Raw genomic sequence first — 21,081 nt, forward strand, 5'->3', positions numbered from 1 at the left:
GACAGAGCTATTCTCTAACCTTGCGGGGAAATGCAATATGTTAAAATGCATGCCTAGGGCGCCAGGAACGGGGTTCTTCTAGGAACTTAAATTCTGTGAAGGCCCGCACTGTCTCACTTTATGGTTTAAAAATAGAGTGAAACGGTGACACCGTAACGTTTCACAATCTTTTTTTTTTTTTTTAGTTCTGATTTTAGGAAATAGAGTGGAAAGCAGCGAATGAGTATACAGAAAGACTGCTCCCACCATGAAAGAAATGAAACTATAATTCAAAGGGAGAAGGCAGAGCCAGCGGGCTTTTCCCAGAGTTGCCGTGGAGGGGACGACTGGAGATTCCTCTGCTCAGTCTCTGCGCCCCGCACGGCCTTCCAGAGGATCCCCGCGAGGGCCTCTAACGCGGCCGGGCAGGGCGCGGGGGGCGCGGCCGCCCCACGGGCAGGGCGGGGCTCGCGGGGGAGGAAGGTCCGGGCGCGGACACGCAGCCTCCCACGCTCCCCGCTCTCGCACGTGGCACCCGCGGGCCACCTCCCGCCGCAGCAGCTGGGCTCCGCTCCGCCACCTGCCCAGGGACCGGTCGCTGTCCGGCTCCTTTTTTGCCTGGGGCTGCCCCACGGCGCGCAGCCCAGAGCCGGAGAACTGCCGACTAACCCCCTCGACGGCGAGGGGACGGCTTCCCCGCGGGCCCCGCCCAAGCTCGGAACCCACCCGCCCGCCCGGCGGTCCGGGCGCGCACCCTGCTCCTACCCTGGGGCCGCGCGCCCGGCGGCGTCCTCACGCGGCTGAGCGCCCTTCCCAGCGCCCGGACGCGGCGACCCGCGCGCGCAGGTGCCAGAACAGCCCGCTCGGGGCTGCAGGCAGAGTTAGAGATGCTGGTTCGGAGCCCCCCGCCATGCCGAGTTCAGGGGGGCTACGAGGGTGCCCGGGAGAGCACCGGGGCTCCCCAGACTCCCCGCCTCGCACACCACCCGCCCGAGGCGCGGGAACCCGTCCCCGCCACCTTCGCGCCCCAGCGTGGCCGGGGGAGCCGCCCAGAGCGACCCCGCGCGGCGCCGTGGGACCCGCGCAGCCCCGCCCCGCGCCCCCGCGCGCCCCGCGGGCTCCTTGGCGGCGCCCCGCCCTTTCCCGCCCGGCCAATGGGCGCCCGGGCCGCGCACCCCGAGTCCCGCCCCCGCAGCGAAACTTGAAGCCCGAGAAAAGTTTGTACAGAGGGAGGCTGGAAGCGCGAGCGCCGAGCTCCGGACCCCGCGGCCGAGAGGAAGAAGATGCGCGGCCCCAGGTGGGAGCCTCAGGCCCAGTGGACCCCCAGCCGCCCCCAGGGAGCCCGCAGCGGCCGCCGCCAGCCCCAGTAGCCGCGCGCGCTGCCCGGGACCGCGGAGGAGGGCGGCCCGAGCCGGGGACGGGACGCCGCCTGCGCGCGGCCGCGCACCGGGGGCTGTGCGCCCACGGGCTGGACCTGCGGGCTCCGCACAGCTCGGAGCACCTTTGAGGGACCCGAGAAACGGACGGGAAGGAACCCAAGAGCAGACCCGTACCCGCTGCCCTCCTGGCTCCCCGCGTTTTTGAAAGCTGGCCACTCTAACCCCGGTTCCAGAAAATCGGCAGCCTCGGAGACCCGGCTCTGCGAAGGCAAAGGCTTGACAAGCTCCCCATTGCGCAGAGCGAGGCGGAGGGCAGGTTGGAGGCGCGTCCAGCGCATCCGAGGCTGGACTCCGGGGGCTCGCGCGGCTGCCCCCGCCGCGGCCACTCAGGTGAGATGGGGCTGGGGCCCTGGGCGGGGAGCGGGGCCGGGAGGGGAGCGCGCGCGCTCTCCAAATCGCCTTTCCTAACCGTTTCCAAGGAGAATTGTATTGACTCAGAATCTGTCGGGAATGAGAGCGAACCACTTTTCCCTTGAGATAGGTGGTGTTCCTCTTGGCAGTGGAGTGAAGTTGAGTTGGGGGGGGGGGAGGAGAGAACGGCCGTGCCAACTTATCAATATTAATGCGAGTGGAGTGGTGCTGCGCAGGACCTATCCCGAGCCTGGAGGTGCTGGTAGCCGCAGTGGGCAAGTGGCTGCGTACAAGTCACAAAGTAGCACCGAGCCGTTCTTGTCTCATCAGCATATTGTTTCTTGGGCGCGGATCTGACACCTTGCTAGCTGTAATTTCCGCTCACTCAGGGTGCCTGTGTCTTTCTCCCACTCTCCCCAGACCCAGCCTGGAACTGCAGGGCCGGGTGCCGCCGGCCGTCACCATGGCCACCCCTGCGGACGGTGCGCCCTCCTCCCTGAACAGCCCGGTGACCATCCCGGCGGTGATGTTCATCTTCGGGGTGGTGGGCAACCTGGTGGCCATCGTGGTGCTGTGCAAGTCGCGCAAGGAGCAGAAGGAGACGACCTTCTACACGCTGGTGTGCGGGCTGGCCGTCACCGACCTGCTGGGCACGCTGCTGGTGAGCCCGGTGACCATCGCCACGTACATGAAGGGCCAGTGGCCCGGCGGCCAGGCGCTGTGCGAGTACAGCACCTTCATCCTGCTCTTCTTCGGCCTGTCGGGCCTCAGCATCATCTGTGCCATGAGCATCGAGCGCTACCTGGCCATCAACCACGCCTACTTCTACAGCCACTACGTGGACAAGCGGCTGGCCGGCCTCACGCTCTTCGCCGTCTACGCGTCCAACGTGCTCTTCTGCGCGCTGCCCAACATGGGCCTGGGCAGCTCGCGGCTGCAGTACCCGGACACCTGGTGCTTCATCGACTGGACCACCAACGTGACGGCGCACGCCGCCTTCTCCTACATGTACGCGGGCTTCAGCTCCTTCCTCATCCTGGCCACCGTGCTCTGCAACGTGCTGGTGTGCGGCGCGCTGCTCCGCATGCACCGCCAGTTCATGCGCCGCACCTCGCTGGGCACCGAGCAGCACCCGGCCGCCGCCTTCGCCTTCGCCGCCCCCGCCGGCCGCGGCCACCCGGCCAGCGCCTCCCCGGCCCTGCCGCGGCTCAGCGACTTTCGCCGCCGCCGGAGCTTCCGCCGCATCGCGGGCGCCGAGATCCAGATGGTCATCCTCCTCGTGGCCACCTCCCTGGTGGTGCTCATCTGCTCCATCCCGCTCGTGGTGAGTGGCCGGGCCTGGGGCTGCGCTCGGCGCAGCGCACGTCCCGCCCCCGCCCCCTTCCCCTCTCAGCCCTGGGCAGTGGGCGCGTCTCCGGGTCGGGGCTGGGATGCCCACCCCCTTCCCCTCTCAGCCCTGGGCAGTGGGCGCGTCTCCGGGTCGGGGCTGGGACCTCCCACCCCCTTCCCCTCTCAGCCCTGGGCAGTGGGCGCGTCTCCGGGTCGGGGCTGGGATGCCCACCCCCTTCCCCTCTCAGCCCTGGGCAGTGGGCGCGTCTCCGGGTCGGGGCTGGGACCTCCCACCCCCTTCCCCTCTCAGCCCTGGGCAGTGGGCGCGTCTCCGGGTCGGGGCTGGGATGCCCACCCCCTTCCCCTCTCAGCCCTGGGCAGTGGGCATGTCTCCGGGTCGGGGCTGGGACCTCCCACCCCCTTCCCCTCTCAGCCCTGGGCGGTAGGCACATGTCTCCAGGTCGGGGCTGGGATGCCCACCCCCTTCCCCTCTCAGCCCTGAGTGGTGGGCGCACGTCTCCAGGACGGCGCTGGGATCCCCACCCCCTTCCCCTCTCAGCCCTGAGTGGTGGGCGCACCTCTCCAGGTCGGGGCTGGGATGCCCACCCCCTTCCCCTCTCAGCCCTGGGCGGTGGGCACACGTCTCCAGGTCGGGGCTGGGATCCCCACCCCCTTCCCCTCTCAGCCCTGAGTGGTGGGCGCACGTCTCCAGGTCGGGGCTGGGATGCCCACCCCCTTCCCCTCTCAGCCCTGGGTGGTGGGCGCAAGTCTCCAGGTCGGGGCTGGGATCCCCACCCCCTTCCCCTCTCAGCCCTGGGTGGTGGGCGCACGTCTCCAAGTCGGGGCTGGGATGCCCACCCCCTTCCCCTCTCAGCCCTGGGTGGTGGGCGCACGTCTCCAGGTCGGGGCTGGGATCCCCACCCCCTTCCCCTCTCAGCCCTGGGTGGTGGGCGCACGTCTCCAGGTCGGGGCTGGGATGCCCACCCCCTTCCCCTCTCAGCCCTGGGTGGTGGGCGCACGTCTCCAGGTCGGGGCTGGGATCCCCACCCTCAGCATCTCAGCGGGCCCAGCCTCCCTTCAGACCGCATCCCTAACGAAATGTGGCAGGTGCTTCCCGAAAGCCTGGCTTCCTTTCCCTCCTGGGACAGCCCCTACCGGTCGCTGTCTGACATTGGCCTTGAGCCTCTGGGAACCCCCGCCTCTTATCAGATGTGGCGGGGAAACCGCTGCAGTGAGACTCAGCCGGGGCCTCCACACTGAGGGGCCTCCACAGAGGGCAGCAGAGCCCGAGACACCAGGGGCGCCCGTCTCTCCTGGGCACTATTCGACTTGTGGGATCTGGGGGGCGGGTGGTTGATTTGTGTAGGGTTTGGGAGTAGATTCTGCAGAATTTTAGAGCTAGAAGACAAACTCTCTTTAGTCTTAACTCCCGCACCTTACCTAGAGCTCCACTGTCAGCTAGATTCCCGGCTCTTTCCCTGCTGTGCCTGGGAGGACATCTCAGTGCTTGTGTGGGTGACAGTTGCCGCATGGGATGGTTCCTTCGCTCTCTGCTGGGTCCGGAAAGCAGGGTTTCTCAGAGGGTCTGTAACAGGCAGGCTGAGGGACATGGGGTATTGAATTTGAATTTGCAACAGCTATGAGAGGTACAGTACCATTCTAGAGGAAAGGTGCTTTGGAGATGGTCATCCTGTTTACTGCGGGTCCAAACTCTGCGGCTGGTGAGAGCTCAGACCTCTCTGACTCCGCGCCCTGCTCTTACAGCAGGACATCACCCTTCCTTCTACAGCCCTTCGAATTTTGGCCTTCAGACGGTCTGTGGGTTTGGGTTTGGGTTTGGGTACACTTTGTTTTCAGGACATCACCTTCTATAAAATGGCCTCTGAGTTAACTTTTAAAACGTTATAAGCAGAAAAGTTGGAAACCTACCTAGTTCTCCTGTGCATCGCCTGTCATTAGGACGGAATGCACTAGAAACAAATGGGCAGATGCACACAATACTTTATCTGGAGTTTCCCTTAAGAGCAACTACTTCTGAGTTTTTTCATCTCTCAAAACACAGCTTGCCTGGAAATTCTAAACTCTGAACTCAAAAGATGACTTCTCATTCTTATGCTGATTGGGAGCAAGAGAAAATAAATGTAACACATTATTCTTTTCTTTCCCTTATTAACACTGCCCGGGGATAGTTAATATAAAAATATTATATCTCTTTAAGAAAATATATTATATCTCTGATCAAAGTGACTGTGGATGGAAGGAACTTGGAGGTGGCTGAGAGCCAGTGTACAGTAGCTTCTTGCCAGTTTATATAAACAGAAGTAAATATAATTGGTCAAAAGCTTTAAACCATTCCAGGACCCAATATAATTTAAGGAGTTAAGTCTCACTTGAGCCACATAAATATATTTTACTGTATGTAGTGGCAACTCAAAGAAGATGAGATTTTGGAAGACGCAACGTAGCTCCTGCTGGGGCTCCCTTCTCGGGCCTCCGCCTTATGTTTTGCAGAACTGTAAATGACAAAGCGAGCGGTTATTTACGGAATGTCCACTTTAAGGAACAGGGGAATCAGAGCTAGAAGGTCAGCAACCTGCACCACTTTTTAGATGTGTTTCAGTTGGAGGCGAGCATGTGAAGCCACTGGTTGCTTCACAGTCACAGATGAATTGCTCTCCTCCAGCTGAAAGGGCGGACGTGGCCCGTGGTGCAGGGCCGTTTATTACAAAGCCTTTGAAATTACTGGAGAAGCCAGAGGCAAGAAATTATGGGAGCTATATTTGTGGTTTTCAAATTAACCACATTTTAAGTAATGAATACTGTGCACTCTATAGAAAGTCATTAACGTGTAGTGGATGTTAAGTAATTTTACCCTGAAAACTGAAACCAGCTCAGCTAAGAAGCAAACACATAGGGGAGCTCTTACATACCTTTGTAAGTAACAAGTAATCATGCGACTGGCATTGGCTTCAGTGTGGGTAGCCTTTAGTTTGGGCCACCCAAGTCTAGTTTCAGAATCAATTGAACTGTAAGTTAGTGATATGCAAAAATGATATGCATACTCCCCACCCCCCCACCCACAGTTTAGCAGTTACTGGAAGCATTAAAAGGGAAATGTGTCCCCAACCACAGCCCTCTTTGGCTTCTATTTGCAACCTTGTTTTTTCATGTTTCTCATATTCTATTGTAATTTAAGCTTAAGGTTTCTGAGTCTGGCATGTAAAGCAGCCGGGCCGATCATCAGTTCCAATAAAAACGGAATGAAGCATCTCTCTCCTTTTCAACTTTATCAAATCAAGTTGGTTGCTAATCCTATGTGAGGAAAATCAAACCCTTCAAAACACTGAGAAGCTTTGGATGGGGCTAATAGAGCTCACACGGTTTGCTTGGAATTTCAGAAAGCTCGACGGTCGCTGAAAAGCAGCCAAGTTTTTGTCTTCTGGAAAAAAGGGAAGAAAAAGCCATGGTGGCCCCTAGAGGACAGTTGATACAGAGTTCAGTATAAAGAGTAAATATTAATTTGTTATTCAAAACATGGATGTCTCATCATAGAGCTTGGATTGGACATCTGAAAGAGGCTGGGAGGTTAGTTGTGGATATGAGGAACTGTGCTGAACTTTCAACATTTTCTAAAGTGAGTCATAATCAACTAACAGGTGTGAGTACAACCTCCAAGGAACATTACATGACAGCATGTAGTGGGACGGTGCTTCTTGACAGCCAGTCTCTGGTTTTTTTAAACACAGGAGAAGCTGAAGAAATGACAGCGTCTACACCTTAAGATAAATAAAAGGGACTGTATTCTTTAGCAATATGCAAGCAAGACAGCCTCCTAAGGTCCAGCGTCAGTGTGTAGCTAGGTCAACCGTGGTGCCTACGTTTGTGGTTACTAGTGTTAAGATAACAACTGTAATCAAATCTCTGCCTCAGAACTACACGGTCACACCATAGGGTTGGGAGAGGCATTTCCCCCCATGCAGGCCCTGCCCTGTGTATTGTTTACTGTTTCTTTAATTTCCTCTCTTCTGGCTTTGAAATAACAAGTATTAATCTCTGTTAGGGGTACAGTGGCCAATGCGATTAGCCTTCTGCCTGAAACTTAGGTCTTTAGGAAAATAGCTTCCTGTGCGTGTTTCTGGCTGCTGACTGTACACTAATGGTCTGTATAAAGCCCTCCCCAGCATTTGATCAGCGAAGGTTCATTAGGGCAAATGAAAACTGCATAAATAGATACCCTTGATTCCCGGAGGCGAACTGGAAGTGGAGCCGTAAAACACGTGATGGGATTTCAGACGAGTGAGCTTCGCATCTCTAGGTCCAGGAGCACCAGAGATTTGGGGACTGTTACAGCAGAACCTGAAGGGTTGGATGATTTTTCAAATCAATTGAGCTGAGCAAAAAAAAAGTAGCAACTCCTAAAAGCAGTTTTTTAGTCATAACCTAACCTCGCAGACCTATTTGTTGTACCTTGAAGACTGCGGAGTAACATAAAAGTATTCCCACATCCGGCCTCCCATTGACAAAAGCTCTGGGAAGAACGCGGGGCTGGCCAACACGCTCCCTCTCCCTCAGCTTCCTCACCCGCAGACGCGGAATCTGTGTCCTGCAGCTTGGGGGGGGCTGTGGGTGAGCCCTCATCTCCCGCTCTCCCCAGCCGTGCTGCCCTGTGTCGAGGCCTGCTTTTACTGAGCATCTACTAACAAGATGTCTTTTCCCCGGAGCTGAAGTGATTCTTACAGTGTGCTTGGAGAATGCTGAAAATTAGTATATATATATATAAGTGTGTGTATATACACACACTTCAGAAATAAATTTTTGACGTAAAGACTGACTTGTAGACATGAAGTAATTTGCCTTCGGTATCTGGCCAGTTAATGACCTAAAGCAAAGGAGATCTGAGCTCCAACCACCCAGTCAGAACTCTTTTCATTATTTTCTACCTAATGTGTTTTGTTTTGTTTCTGTCACACACACACACACACACAGAGAAAAAGTAACAATTCTGGTAACAGCTGTGTGAGTTTCACAAGGCAGTTGATAGCTGAGCACACACGGGGCACTTCTTTGATGTGGTTGGCACAGAACAAGTAGGCAGACGCACCAGCCCGGCTCCGGGAGCTTGTCACTTATTGGGAAGCGTTTCTACCTTGACAGTTAATGACAGAGAATGGGTTTCATCAGGGCTCAGCATTCTTTGTCAGTCAGGCGTGCCCTGCCAACAGGTCCCTCTTAAACATTAGCTGCACCCAAAAGCTACCTCTAAGCCGTGGCCTTCAAATTATTGATAGATTCCACCGTGGCCAAGCTGGTACACACGGGTCACCCAAAGGGCAGGGACAGCCCACAGACAGGTCAGTGTTAGCCACTTCACTAAGTGCTCTCACCGTCTGTCCGTAAGTCAGAAGGAGCAGGGCCGGGTCTGAGCGGGGGTTTGCCTGGTTCCGAAGCTCGGGCCTCGACCTCTGCAGCAAACAGCCTCCTCGTGACTTTGCTGAGGGCACACACTCCGTAGAAGGGTCATATTTTCTCCTGCACCTGCAACTCGAGTCATCCTCGGGAAGCTGAGGGTGTTGTAAGATATGCCAACATGAACAATAAACTACACGCAGAGATCTGCTGCTACTAAAAAATAGACTGACTTTTAAAGTTGCAAGGGATTATGGATGTTGTTTGTATTTGGTGAATATTTTTATGCCCCCCCCCCTGATTTAGAGGTTCTGTTTCCCTCAGCAGCAGGCTTTTCCAACACTGGGAACTGCCCAAACGTGTTTATCTGTGCAACATACGTGGCCTGTTGGAAGAGAATTCCAGAAAGGCGCTTTCACCTACCCACGTGACATTGCTGAGGGTGTTCTCATCGTAACCTGGGGTTTCCCCCTTTGGGGAGAGCGAGCCAAGGAGCCTTGAAAGTGAGGCAGCGGTTGCTACGGTGTCTCATGTGTCACGAAGGGCGTGGGGCTTGCATTCATTTCTGTCTTTTTTTCTGTACTTCGGGTCTGTCAGCGTTGAGAACGTGTCGCAAAGGCAAACTCATTCGTCTCACTTCTCTTCAAAATCATTTAACCAACTTTTGAGAATGTTTTCACCGGAATTTGGAATTTTGCTTTTCTGATCACCTTTTTGCCACCCTGTGAACACCCCATGACTGAAACACTGTCCCCACTTAACACTGTGCCTTGTGTTAATTAATGGTAGCTACCCCTCCCCCGTGGAGCTGTAAAATAGGGCTTCCTTAGCTTCCTGCCCTTATCTGCCTAAAAGCATGGCATGGGTTTCCCTCCATGAAGGTGGCCTTCCTCCCTCCCTCCAGGACCAGGGTGAGGAGAGTGCCTTTATCGCAGGAGACAGAGCTGGCCCCAAGATGAGCCTGCATAAACCTTCCTAAAAAAATAACTCCTATCTTCCACTAGTCCCCCATATGTCCCCTGGTTACTGCCCCACATGTGACCTCCCTGGAGCCCAAGCCCTCTTTTCTCGGTTAAGATGGGTGTATAAGCTGCTTTTAGTCACTTTTTTGTGAACTCCTGTGCACATAAAAAATATTAATAAGTTTGTTGTTCCTTTTGTCCTGTCAAAATAAATCAATTAAATTGTATAGGCTTCCTTTCATTTCCTTCTACAGTAGTCAAAATTAATTACTGCTGTGGAGGAAGTGAGGCTCAGCAATGATTCTTTCCTTGCTATCATCACCTTTGATTATTAAAGCCCATTATTAATTTTTTTTTTTCCAAAACTCTGACTTTTCTCAAAGGTCATAGAAATGTAAAAATAGAATGCTAACCCCTAATACATTCCTTTAAATAGCTACAAACTTCATTCCTTTGACATCCATTTTAACTGTTCAAAAAGTGTCTTCCTTTCGTTAGTAACCATGTTTTCTTTGAGGTAGTGGTGTGGGGAGCAACCAGCAACAAAACATTTAAATTTTAAAAATATAAGAAATGCTAAGTTCAGACTTAACCAAGTTTCTGTTCTGAAAAGAGAGAGTCCTGGAGATGGCTGGCAAAATGCTGCCTAGGAAGGTCTGCGGGACCAAGACGACCCAAGTGGAGCAACACTGCCACCTAGAGGCTGCAAGCCTCAAGTTCTGTAAACCCTGCCACAGGTTTCTCCCCGGAGTCTATGTACACACAGAGGGCCTGACTTCATCCATCATTTCTCTTATCCTGAGGAACACAGTATGTGATATGAGTAAAATGTAAACCTAATGCTTTTGACCAAGAATTCTATTGCTGGGAAATAACTTAAACAGAAAGCCAGCCAGCCTGGTAGAACAGAAAAAGCAACGTGGAGGTCAGTCATCTGGAGTCCTGGGGCCTGACCAGAGTGGGCCACCAATGGAGTGGGGGGACCTGGATAAGTTCCCCAAAACCTCTAGGTCTCAGCAGCATTTCATCTGAGAAGAGGCGCATAGATCTAAGGGAGGCGGATCTCTTGAGTGTCCGAACACAGCTGAAAACCTCAGTAGAGATTATGGTGGGAAGAAAACATAGATGTTTTGTCTCACAAGATTGTGTACTTAATTAGAAAGAACTTTACATTCTGAAATGAAAATTATAAAAAAAAAAGTGAGTAAATAAGTGATTATGGTAAAAGAAAAATTTTTTAACTTCTAAAGATAAAGCTCCAAAACAGCAAGCAAGTCGTTAGGGTCTCCTTGTGTTTACTTCAGTTACGCCGTGCCTGGCCCATGGGTATGTGAGCCGGCCCACCTGCCTCTTGCCTGAAATAGCTCAGACTGCACTGGAATGAGCTGTCAGCCCTGCTGGTGTGTCCAGGGTGCTCTTTAGCTCTGGCTATCTCCCAGCTGAAATGCAGAATGGGATTCTGGTTGGAGTTTCAGGATGGAGTCACTGAGTGCAGTTGTTGAGCAAAACCATAGTTCGCAAGCAGCAGGGAGACAAATAGCATGACCAGATCTGCTTTTTAGAAATAACCTTCTGGTGGCAGTTTGGAGGGTAGATGGGAGAGGAGGGCAGTTGAGGTGCGGAAGCTAGTTCGGTGGCTGATGCAATAACCAGATGAGGAATGCCGTTAGGGAAAAGATTGGAACCGGTTTTTACAGGAAGAGTTTATGATGTTTGGGGAATAGACTCACAGAAGGAAATAAAAACTTCTCTGGTCATTCTGGATGATAGGCGATCCAGACAGTGGCTTAAAAGTTTCGGGTATATTCTTTCTGGACTCTAAAATAATCTCTGGGCTTGTCTGTGATGACTAGACGGTTAGTTGACTTACAAAATGAGTTTCAATTAAAGATCTAAATGGCAGCTGGAATAAGAAATCAAAGGGTATTGACGGGAAAGAAAACGCACTTCATTAGAATTCCCAAACCTTGAAAGCACTGGCAGAGGGAAGTTAATCACATGCTTCTCAAGGAAACGGCGTGTGTGTGTGTGTGTGTGTGTGTGACCTGTACATGCTTTGCATTTTTGTATGACATCTTTAGTCTAGGAAGTGGTGTGTTACAAAAAATACTTCAAGTTATACTAACAGGAAACATAAATGTAATTTCGCAGTTCGTAGTTTTCCTGGGGCTGCTCCCTTTTTTTGGGGGGGGGGGGCGCTTATTAGCAGAAAAGAGGGCAGTTACCTGATTGTTGGAACATTAGAGCCCCTGCACGCAAACGTTTTCCCGGTTGGCCGATGATAACGTGACCGTGGGCATCTCGCCTGTTGCAGGTGCGCGTGTTCGTGAACCAGCTGTACCAGCCCAGCCTCGTGCGGGAGGTCAGCCGAAACCCAGACCTGCAGGCCATCCGCATCGCTGCCGTGAACCCCATCCTGGACCCCTGGATCTATATCCTCCTGCGCAAGACCGTGCTCAGCAAGGCCATGGAGAAGGTCAAGTGCCTCTTCTGCCGCATCGGCGGCGCGGGCGCGGACGGCGCGGGGCCGCGCTGCGCGGACAGCAGGCGGACGTCGTCGGCCCTGTCGGGCCACGCGCGCTCCTTCCTGGCGCGGGAGCTGCAGGAGATCAGCAGCACGTCGCAGACCCTGCTGTGCGCGCCCGAGCCGGGCGAGGCGGGCGCGGCGGGCGGGGGCCTGCTGCCCGGGGTGCCGGGCGCGAGCCCGCCGAGGGCGCGGGGCGACGCCGCCTCGCTGCGGACTCTGCGCGTCTCCGAGACGTCGGACTCCTCGCAGGGGCCGGACGCGGAGCGCGCGCTGCTGGCCCCCGAGGGCGCGGGCGCCCCCAAGGGCGGCTCCCTGCGGGTCACCTTCCCCAGCGAGACGCTGAGCTGCTCGGAGAAGTGCATATAGAGGCCAGGACAGAGGGATGCGCTGTCCCCGGGCGCCCGCGGCTCCCGCTGGGCGCAGGGACGCTGCTTTCGTTCCTGGAGCCCCCAAAGGGACAGCGGGGCCCTGAGCGCGCTCCGGATCGTCGGGCTGGCTCGCGGGGCCCCTGAGGCCCGCAGCCCGGCGCCCAGTGGGCCCTGGGTTTCTGCCGGACGGGCAGGCGCCGCGTTGCGCTCGGGCCGCGCGTCCCCAGCGCTGCGCCCGGCCCAGCGCGCACGGAGCAGACGGGCCGCGCGTCCAGGACGCGGCAGGGCTCTGGGTGACTTAGCGTCTCACTAAAGCATGAAATGTGAATTTTACTGTTGTAAATATGACTTACGGTATTTAAAGTATGTTCTTCTCTGTGAGAAGGTTCGTTGTTGTTAATACAAGGTATAATAAAAGTCCGGTAGCCCCTCTCCTCCCGGTGTGACGAGCCGAAGCAACACGTGTTAGCTTTTGTTTTTCATAAACAAGCTCAGGCCGAGGTGTTGAACATTCACATGAAAATTACAGTCCAAAATATTAAAGTTCTTTCCCAAGCTATGTGTAATAACATAGTGAAAATTGTTTAGTGCTAGCTACATGTATTTATCCAGAAACTGTGGTTTCTGGAGAAACGAACATCCTGGCCAAGATTTTCTACTTTTGTCCCCACAAATTGATACTTTTAAAATGTAACATAAATTTTAAAAAGTCTTCAATAAACAACCCAGTTGAAGTGTACAATATAAAAGTAAAAAGTCTTAAGCAGCTTGTTCCCCCCCCCCCCCGAAATTTTGTGCATAGTTTTACTTAAGGAATGTTCTAGAACATCCTTGCAAATTTAAGAGGCAGATAGATTGCACGCACCATACGACTTTTACTTTGAGATGTGAAAGGATTGGTTCCATCAGCCTTTCGCAGATGTTGGATGAGTCTAAGGAGACACGGGGTGCAGAACTTGGGCACAGGAGAGTCACCTTCTAACAGTTTTGTATCACGCCCTATAACGCTATACACGTGCGAAGGAAACCTCCTCAAAGAAATATTAAGCATGTTTTGTTGCTTACAAGTGTTTTTTGTGAATTGCCTGGTTGTAATTAAATTCTGACCCTGATAGTGATATGGTTTAAAGAAGCAGTTGTACCAACTGAGATTCTTTTGGAGATTATAATAAATAAATACGTTCACTCAGAGTTCCATATTCTCGGTTTTCGGAGAACGGTGTGATTTTTGTTTGTTTCAGGTCATCTGCTGTATCTTTTTCGATTGGAATATTGAAAATTTTTATTTTGATATGTCAAATTTAGAGAAAAGGTGCAAGAATAGTACACAGCCTTGGGTCTGCTTAGTGTTTAGAAACCAAGCTGTAGGTAGGAGGCGTACTCAAAACCTCCCTGTTTGTATGGGTGGTGGGAGACAGCATTGCTTCCTGTTTGTAAATTCTCTAGAATGTATGTATCAGTCACTGGGAGAGCTTGAAAACACAGTTTCTGATCCCGTAGGTCTGGGGTGGGGGGCACATTTCTACAAAGCTCCTCAGTGATGCTGACTGCCTGTGTGAGGAAACACTTCAAGGAGCAATAGTCCCCAGAAGCGAGGTCACGGTTTGCTATTTGCAAGTTGTTAAGAGTATTTTTGCATGATGTCAGAAAGACACGACTGTCATTTTCACAGGCCTGATGGAACAGTGATTCCCAGCTGAGGCAGAGATGGCGCAGAAAAAGAGCATCTGGTTCAAACTTCTGAAGTGTTCTGTTTCACCAACAGAAGTAGCAATAGTTGTTTCACCAAGTATACTAACCAATGCCTAAGAAGTGATGTTTTCAGATAGTATTTTACTTGTGAAAGAGGCTCTTCTCCCATGTACACAATGAGACACCTAGATTTACATATAAATGAATGTATATATACACACACATATATATACATACACACGAACACATTTACCACCCATGTTCATGGGGGGAAACTAAAGCCTCATTCACAAGTTAGCACTATTAACATAATATCAGAGCATAAAATCACTCATCCTTTACTTCAGGCTCCCCATCCAGAACACTGATTCTGGCTTATGTTTTACTGAAACATAATTCACGTATTTTAAAATCTGCCTTGTATTTTAGTATGTTCACGGAGAGCACCCATCACTGCTCTCGAGTGAAAGAAACCACATACCCACTTGCATTCACTTCCTATTTTCTGCCCCCAACCCCTGGCAACCATGATATGGATTTGCCTATTCTAGGTGTTAATGGAATCCTACAATATATGTATGTGCCTCTGTCTGGCTTTTTTCACTTAGCATGCTTTCAGGGTTCATCCATATTGTACCATGAGTCAGTACTCCACTCCTGTTTGATGGCCAAATAATATACCATTGTACAGATATACCACATTTTGTTTATCCATGCATCAGCTGATGGGCATTTCGGTGGTTTCCACTTTGGGGCTGTTACTAATAATGCCAATAGCATGATTATTATTAATAATGCTGTACAAATTTTTGTGTTAACATGTTTTCAATTCTATATATCTATCTGGAGTGATATTACTGGGTCATACGATAACTATGTTTAATTTTTTTGAGGACCTGCAAATTTTCCCAAGTGGCTGCTTCATTTTACAGTCCCACTAGCAATGTATACGGGTTTCAATTTCTCTGCTTCCTTACTAACACTTGTTACTGTCCATGTTTCTGATTATAGTCATCCTAACCGGTGTGAAGTGGTCACACTGTGGTTTTTATTTGCATTTCCCTGTTTGACTAAAGACACTGAGAATCTTTGCATATGGTATTGGCCATTTGTATATCTTACCTGGAAAAACATCTATTCAAATCATTTTAACTGGGTTATATGTATTAGTTTGCTAGGGTTGTCATAACAAATACCACAGACTGGACAACTTCAACAGAAATGCATTTTCTCAGTTTTGGAAGCTGAAAGTCCAAGATCAAGGTGCTGGCAGATTTGTTCTTGGTGAGTGCTCTCTTTCTGGTTTGCCAATGGCCACCTTCTTGCTGTATTGTCACATGGCCTTTTCTCTGTGCACACACATCCCTGGTCTCTCTCTTCTTATAAAGACATTAGTCATATTAGATTAGGGCTGAACCTTATGACCTCATTGAACCTTAATTATTTCTTTTAAGGCCCTATCTCCAAATAGTCCCATTGGGGGTTTGAGCTTTACCATATGAATGGGGGGGGGGGGTTACAATTCAGTCCATAACAATGCCTTTATTGTTGGGTATGGCTTATTCTTATAAAAACAGCCTTCAGTGCCCAACTGGTGTGGCTCAGCAGTTGAGCATCAACCTATGGTCCAGGACACGGCAGTTCTATTTCTGGTCAGGACACATGTCCAGGTATCGGGCTTGATCCCCAGCAGGGGGTGTGCAGGAGACAGCTTATCAATGACTCTCATTATTGATGTTTCTATCTCTCCTCTCCCTCTCTCTAAATTTTTTTTTAAAAAGTATATATATAAAATAGCCTTCAGCCATCCCACTTCTGGGAATATACCCTAATAATACCAAAACACCAATCAGAAAGAATATATGCACCCCTATGTTCATAGCATTATTTACAATAGCCAAGATCTGGTAACAGCCCAAGTGCCCATCAGGAGATGAGTGGATAAAAAAACTGTGGCACATTTACACCATGGAATACTATGCAGCTGTAAGAAAGACGGAACTTTTACCCTTCGCAACAGCATGGATGGACCTGGAGATTATTATGCTAAGTGAAATAAGCCAGTCAGAGAAAGACAAGTATCACATGGTCTCACTTATATGTCGAATCTAATGAACAAAATAAACTGACGAACAAAATGGAACCAGAAGCATGGATACATGGAACAGACTGGTGGGTGTGAGAGGAGGGGTGTGGGGGTGACTGGATAAAGAAGGTGAAGAGATTAGCAAAAGAACATACGTACACCCCATGGACATGGACAATAGTGTGGTGAAGGCAAGAGGGAGAGCCAGAGGGGGGTGGACAAGTGGGGGGGGGGAGGAAATGGGGGTTAACTGCAATAATGTCAACATTAAACAAATTTTAATTAAAAAAAATTTGACAGGAGGCTAGAGTATTTAATGCAGTAAAGAGACCCCCCCAAAAAAAGCCAAAGAAGAAAAACTCTCAATATTACTTGTAATCCACATTTATACCTTATTCCACATTTATTCATAAGGCTTACCAACTATGTTATGCAGATAGTTTCTTGTTCTGGGAAACTTGTTCAAGGCCATCTAGAGCTTCAAATTTTCTATATAGGAAAGTTCTGATTGTCTAACTGGCTGTTATTAGATCTTAACCAGTCCCACTAGGATATAGCAGACAAGTAATTTTAACACCATCTCATAATCTTGAAGACGATCTAAACAACCAGGTCAAATATTTTAGAAAATATTTTGATATTGGTAGAACTATTAAGGTGGTTTGACCGGAAGACCATGGAAAGCAAGAGTCCTTCCTCAAAGCACAGCCACCTCTATCTAAAAGCTTCTTACTGGAGCCACAAATACAAAGGGCCAGGAAAAATCAAGGCAAATTTGTATTTACTGACAGCTATGCCTTTGGCCATAAACCTTAATGCAGAAATACTCATTTTCCCTTAATTACTTCTACTAGTTTCAAAACGAGCCATGAAGTTTGCCCTCTTCCACCACTCCCCCCACACCAAACCTGAGTCTAGATGCTGCAAGTATCTCATGACTGCTCTCCAGGTACACCAGAAATGGAACCAGACCAAAGAGACTCAGCGAGAGAACATTTGACCCTTATAGCCTACAAGGTCAATATACAAAAATCTATTGTTTTTCTAAGTAGTACTATCAAATTGGAAAATAAGATTTTAAAAGCACTCTATAATAGCATCAGGAATATTAAATATTTAGGGATAAACTTAAAAATATGGGAAGATCTACTCACAGAAAACTAAAAAGCATTATGAAAGTAGACCTAAAACAATGCAGTTACGCCACGATCATGGATTCAAAGACTTGACGTTAAGATGGCAATTCTTCCGACACTGACTTATAGATTCAACACAATTCTAATCAAAATCCCGGCAGACTTTAAATAGAGATAAGTTCATTCTAAAAGATATATAGAAAGACAAACAAGAATAGCAAAATTATTTTTTTGGGCAGGGGGAACAGAGAAAAATCACTGATTTTTAAGATTACAGTTTTTAAGCTAGTAATCAAGACTGTGTTACTGGCATAAGAACAGATCAGTGTAACAGAATACACAGCTTAGATAAACTTTACAGTACATGGTAAACTGATTTTCAACAAAGATGCCAAGGTATTTCAACAGGAAAGGGCAGTTTTTCAACAAATAGCGCTTGAGTAACTGAATATAAAAAAACAAAAAAACAAAAACTCAACCTTTACCTTCTACCATACATAAAATGAACTTGAAATGGTTAAAAGCTAAAACTGTAAAACTTCTAGAAGAAAAGAGAAAATCTTTCAATTTTGGGTAAGTACAGAGTTCCCAGCCCACAGAAAGTATAACCATAAAAGAAAGCAATATATTAAAATTGGACTACATCAAAATTAAAAACTTCTGCTCTTCAAAAGGTATCAAGAAAACAAAAATGCAAGCCACTGACAGGGACAAAATATTTATAATACATAGATCTCATAAAGGATTTTTATCCAGAACATAGAAAAAATTTCTTACAGCTCAATAAAAAGATAACCCCAATAAAAAATGGGCAAAATATGTGAACAGGCACTACCCTAAAGAAGATACAAATGTCAAATAAGCACATAAAAAAGGTGCGCAATATCATCAGGGAAATGCATATTAAAACCACAATGAGATACCACTACACATCCACTGAAGTGCCTCAAATTAAAAACAACAGCAATACCAAGCATTGACAAGGAGATGGAGCAACTGAAACTTTAATACATTGCTGGTAGAAATGCAAACTGGAAGTGTCAGTTTCCTCTAAAGTTACACATATACTTACCATAAGACTCAGCAATTCCACCCCCAGGTATTTACCCAAGAGAAGTGAAAACATATATCCACACACGGACTTGTGACATATATACATAGCAGCTTTATTCATAACAGATCAAAACTCAAGATATTCATCAACAACCTAGATGTCCATCAACAATATGTAAAGCTACAAATTGTGGTATATCCATTCAATGGAATAATACTCAGCAATAAAAAGGAACATATTACTGATATGCACAGTAACATGAATGAATCACAACATGGATTTCAAAAGTATTAGATCGAGCCAAAAATGTCAGACACAAAGTATATATTGTATTTGAAATTCTAGAAAAGTCAAATTTACAGTCACAGGAAGCAGAATAGTGCTGGTTGCTGGGGTGGAGGGGAAGACTGCAAATGAGCCTACGAGAACTTTTTGGATGAGGGAAATATCCTACATCTTAATGGTAATGGCGATTGTGTAATTGTTCACGTCTAAACTCCTCAAACTGTAAATTTATAACGCATGTTTTATTGTATGTAAATTATACTTTAAGAAAGTTAACCATGTTCCCAGAAGACATCATGGTTCGTCTCACACTCTTTCCTTCCAATTAAACCTAGAGTCAATAGTGTGGTCTATCACAATTCCAAGTCAGTAGATGTTTTCAATATCCAAATGTTTACATGTTACCTTGTAATTAACATTACCCATTTTCAATAGAATTTCCATGGTTTAAAAAAAATCTGAAATTAGAAAAAATTTTCCAATTTGGTTTTCGTCTCGTGCTTGCTTTGAAATATAATAATCTGCACTAATCTTTGTTGGGGTTAGAGGGAGGCACATAATATCCTCTGTCCCCTCCTGACTTCTGAGCCACACGAGAGACAAAAGGAGTCAGGCAGATGGAGAAACGGCATGTCAGGTTTACTGCTGAAGAAGTCTAGGTTAGAGATGTAATTTACGTTGGTGCCAACAATGGCCACCTAATGCCAAACCCAGAATTAGACCTCTCATGAAGCGTGGGCAGCCCTGCACAACCACAGAGGCAGAGCCTTCACTGCCGAGCTGACATCTCTCTAAATTCTGGCTCTCTGCAGCCACGATCCATCCAAAAGGAGAGAAAGGAGCTTTTATGTCCAGTTATTTATCCTAAACTCCCTCTCCTGAGGAGGTGGGGGGGAAGAGAGAGATCAGGATTCCTTGGTTAATGGGTGAAGCAGCACTGCGCAAGGAAGCCATCTCTACCCTCTGCCTTCCCAACAAAGTGAAGATCAAGTTTCCCAACCTTTCTTCCACCTCGGCACACATGCCAGGCGAAGTTCACACACAGTAAGGCACGATTTCATGGTACGCTAGCTATAGGCCACCCCTTCTCTCCCACTCAAGTGAGCATACTGAATTGCAAGTGACTAAAGTGGCATATTTCAGTTTGCTTTGGTAATGAGTAAATCATGTACAAACTTCTGTACTGGTTAAAAAAAAATTACACCTTCTCACTTCTAAAATACCATCAATTACAAAATACACCACCAGCTTAATACACTCTCAGAAAAAAACACATTTAACATTGCCATCGATTTGAAGATGATTACGGAACTTTGGTTCTTGCGTCAAATCACAGCTCATTTAGATAAATTATGTCATAAGATCAAAGTCCAGAGTCAACTTAGGAGGGCTTCTGACTCACAAAGCCTGAAATTAAAGAAATGACTGGCCCTTTTCCTGCTGCAGGAGAAGGTAATGAAACAAGCTTTTGGTACCATGACATAAAATATAATTTTCAAACTAAAAAGGCTATACTGATCAGTTATAATCATGCAAACTCCAGCTTTCTGAGACCAACCTTTTTAAGTCTTCACTATACTTTTGCATATAACATCAATTTAAAAGCTTTTCATACTTAGACTACTACCATAAAATGCTGTACACAGACCCCAACTGCAATAGATGTAAGTTTTGTGATCTACACCTTGCATGAGTTTTCAATGTTTATGCAGCATTTGGTAGCGGATTTAAGATAAATGCTCTACAATGTAAGAAACTATTGTCTAGAAAATAACACATGATTCTCAAATTATCGGGCATGGATTGGATGTAGTGTTCTGACTAATGAGTTCCTATGCCATACAACTTTCAACCAAGAAAAATACAAATTACATTCAATATAATTTTAGTGTGTAGTGTAGTTTCAGAAAGTGTACTGAACATCTTTATACTGCTACCATGAATATCGATTCTCTTTCAGATTCAAAAGAGTTTGTTATTAGTTAGTAAGTTTAGTAAACGTCAGTGTATCAGTACTCGCAGCCTTAGAAAATCCATTTGCCCTCTCTCTTCACCACGGAAGAGTATCCGCTAAGCACCTTTTGGGGCCTGGGGAAATACGCGGCCTTTCTTCTCTATAATTCGGTATTTCCTTTTCTCCTCCACCTTATGTGTAAAGCACCTTGTGTCTCATCTGAGTAAGAAGACGAGCCTGGCCGACCGATGTTAATTCAGCGGAAACACTGGGTTCCTAGTGGCGACTGGCACCCCATCCTGGGTCTTGCCTCTTTTGGGGCTGAGGCATAGACTTTACAACAGGAACAACCCCCAACTGAGAACCATCTGTCCTAATATCAAAAGCAATGACTGCTGAATTTCAGATAAAGAAAAGATTACAAAGAAGTTCTCTTCCTTCTTAAATCAGAAGAAACTGAGGTTAAATATCTCCAAGCTAATTCAAGGTCTTCATAGAAAAATCTAGCACTTA

At 48.5% G+C, this 21,081-nt stretch overlaps 1 protein-coding gene across 1 annotated transcript; it reads left to right on the top strand.

The window, feature by feature from the left end:
• The first annotated feature begins 2,189 nt into the window (after positions 1–2,189).
• On the top strand, positions 2,190–13,558 carry PTGER4 (prostaglandin E receptor 4). The gene is made up of 2 exons (XM_081132554.1): positions 2,190–3,093; positions 11,781–13,558. The coding sequence occupies exons 1-2, from the start codon at positions 2,233–2,235 to the stop codon at positions 12,357–12,359; spliced, it is 1,440 nt and encodes a 479-aa protein (XP_080988680.1). The 5' UTR covers positions 2,190–2,232; the 3' UTR covers positions 12,360–13,558.
• Positions 13,559–21,081: the final 7,523 nt, after the last annotated feature.

The sequence above is a fragment of the Miniopterus schreibersii genome (assembly GCF_964146895.1).
Source record: "Miniopterus schreibersii genome assembly, chromosome: 3".
Taxonomy (NCBI): domain Eukaryota; kingdom Metazoa; phylum Chordata; class Mammalia; order Chiroptera; family Miniopteridae; genus Miniopterus; species Miniopterus schreibersii.

Bases quoted from the DNA above. Each gene is read 5' to 3' on its own strand.
- PTGER4 (XM_081132554.1), top strand. From the start codon at position 2,233: ATGGCCACCCCTGCGGACGGTGCGCCCTCCTCCCTGAACAGCCCGGTG. The intron at 3,094-11,780 runs GTGAGTGGCCGG...CGCCTGTTGCAG, and splicing joins TCTGCTCCATCCCGCTCGTG to GTGCGCGTGTTCGTGAACCA.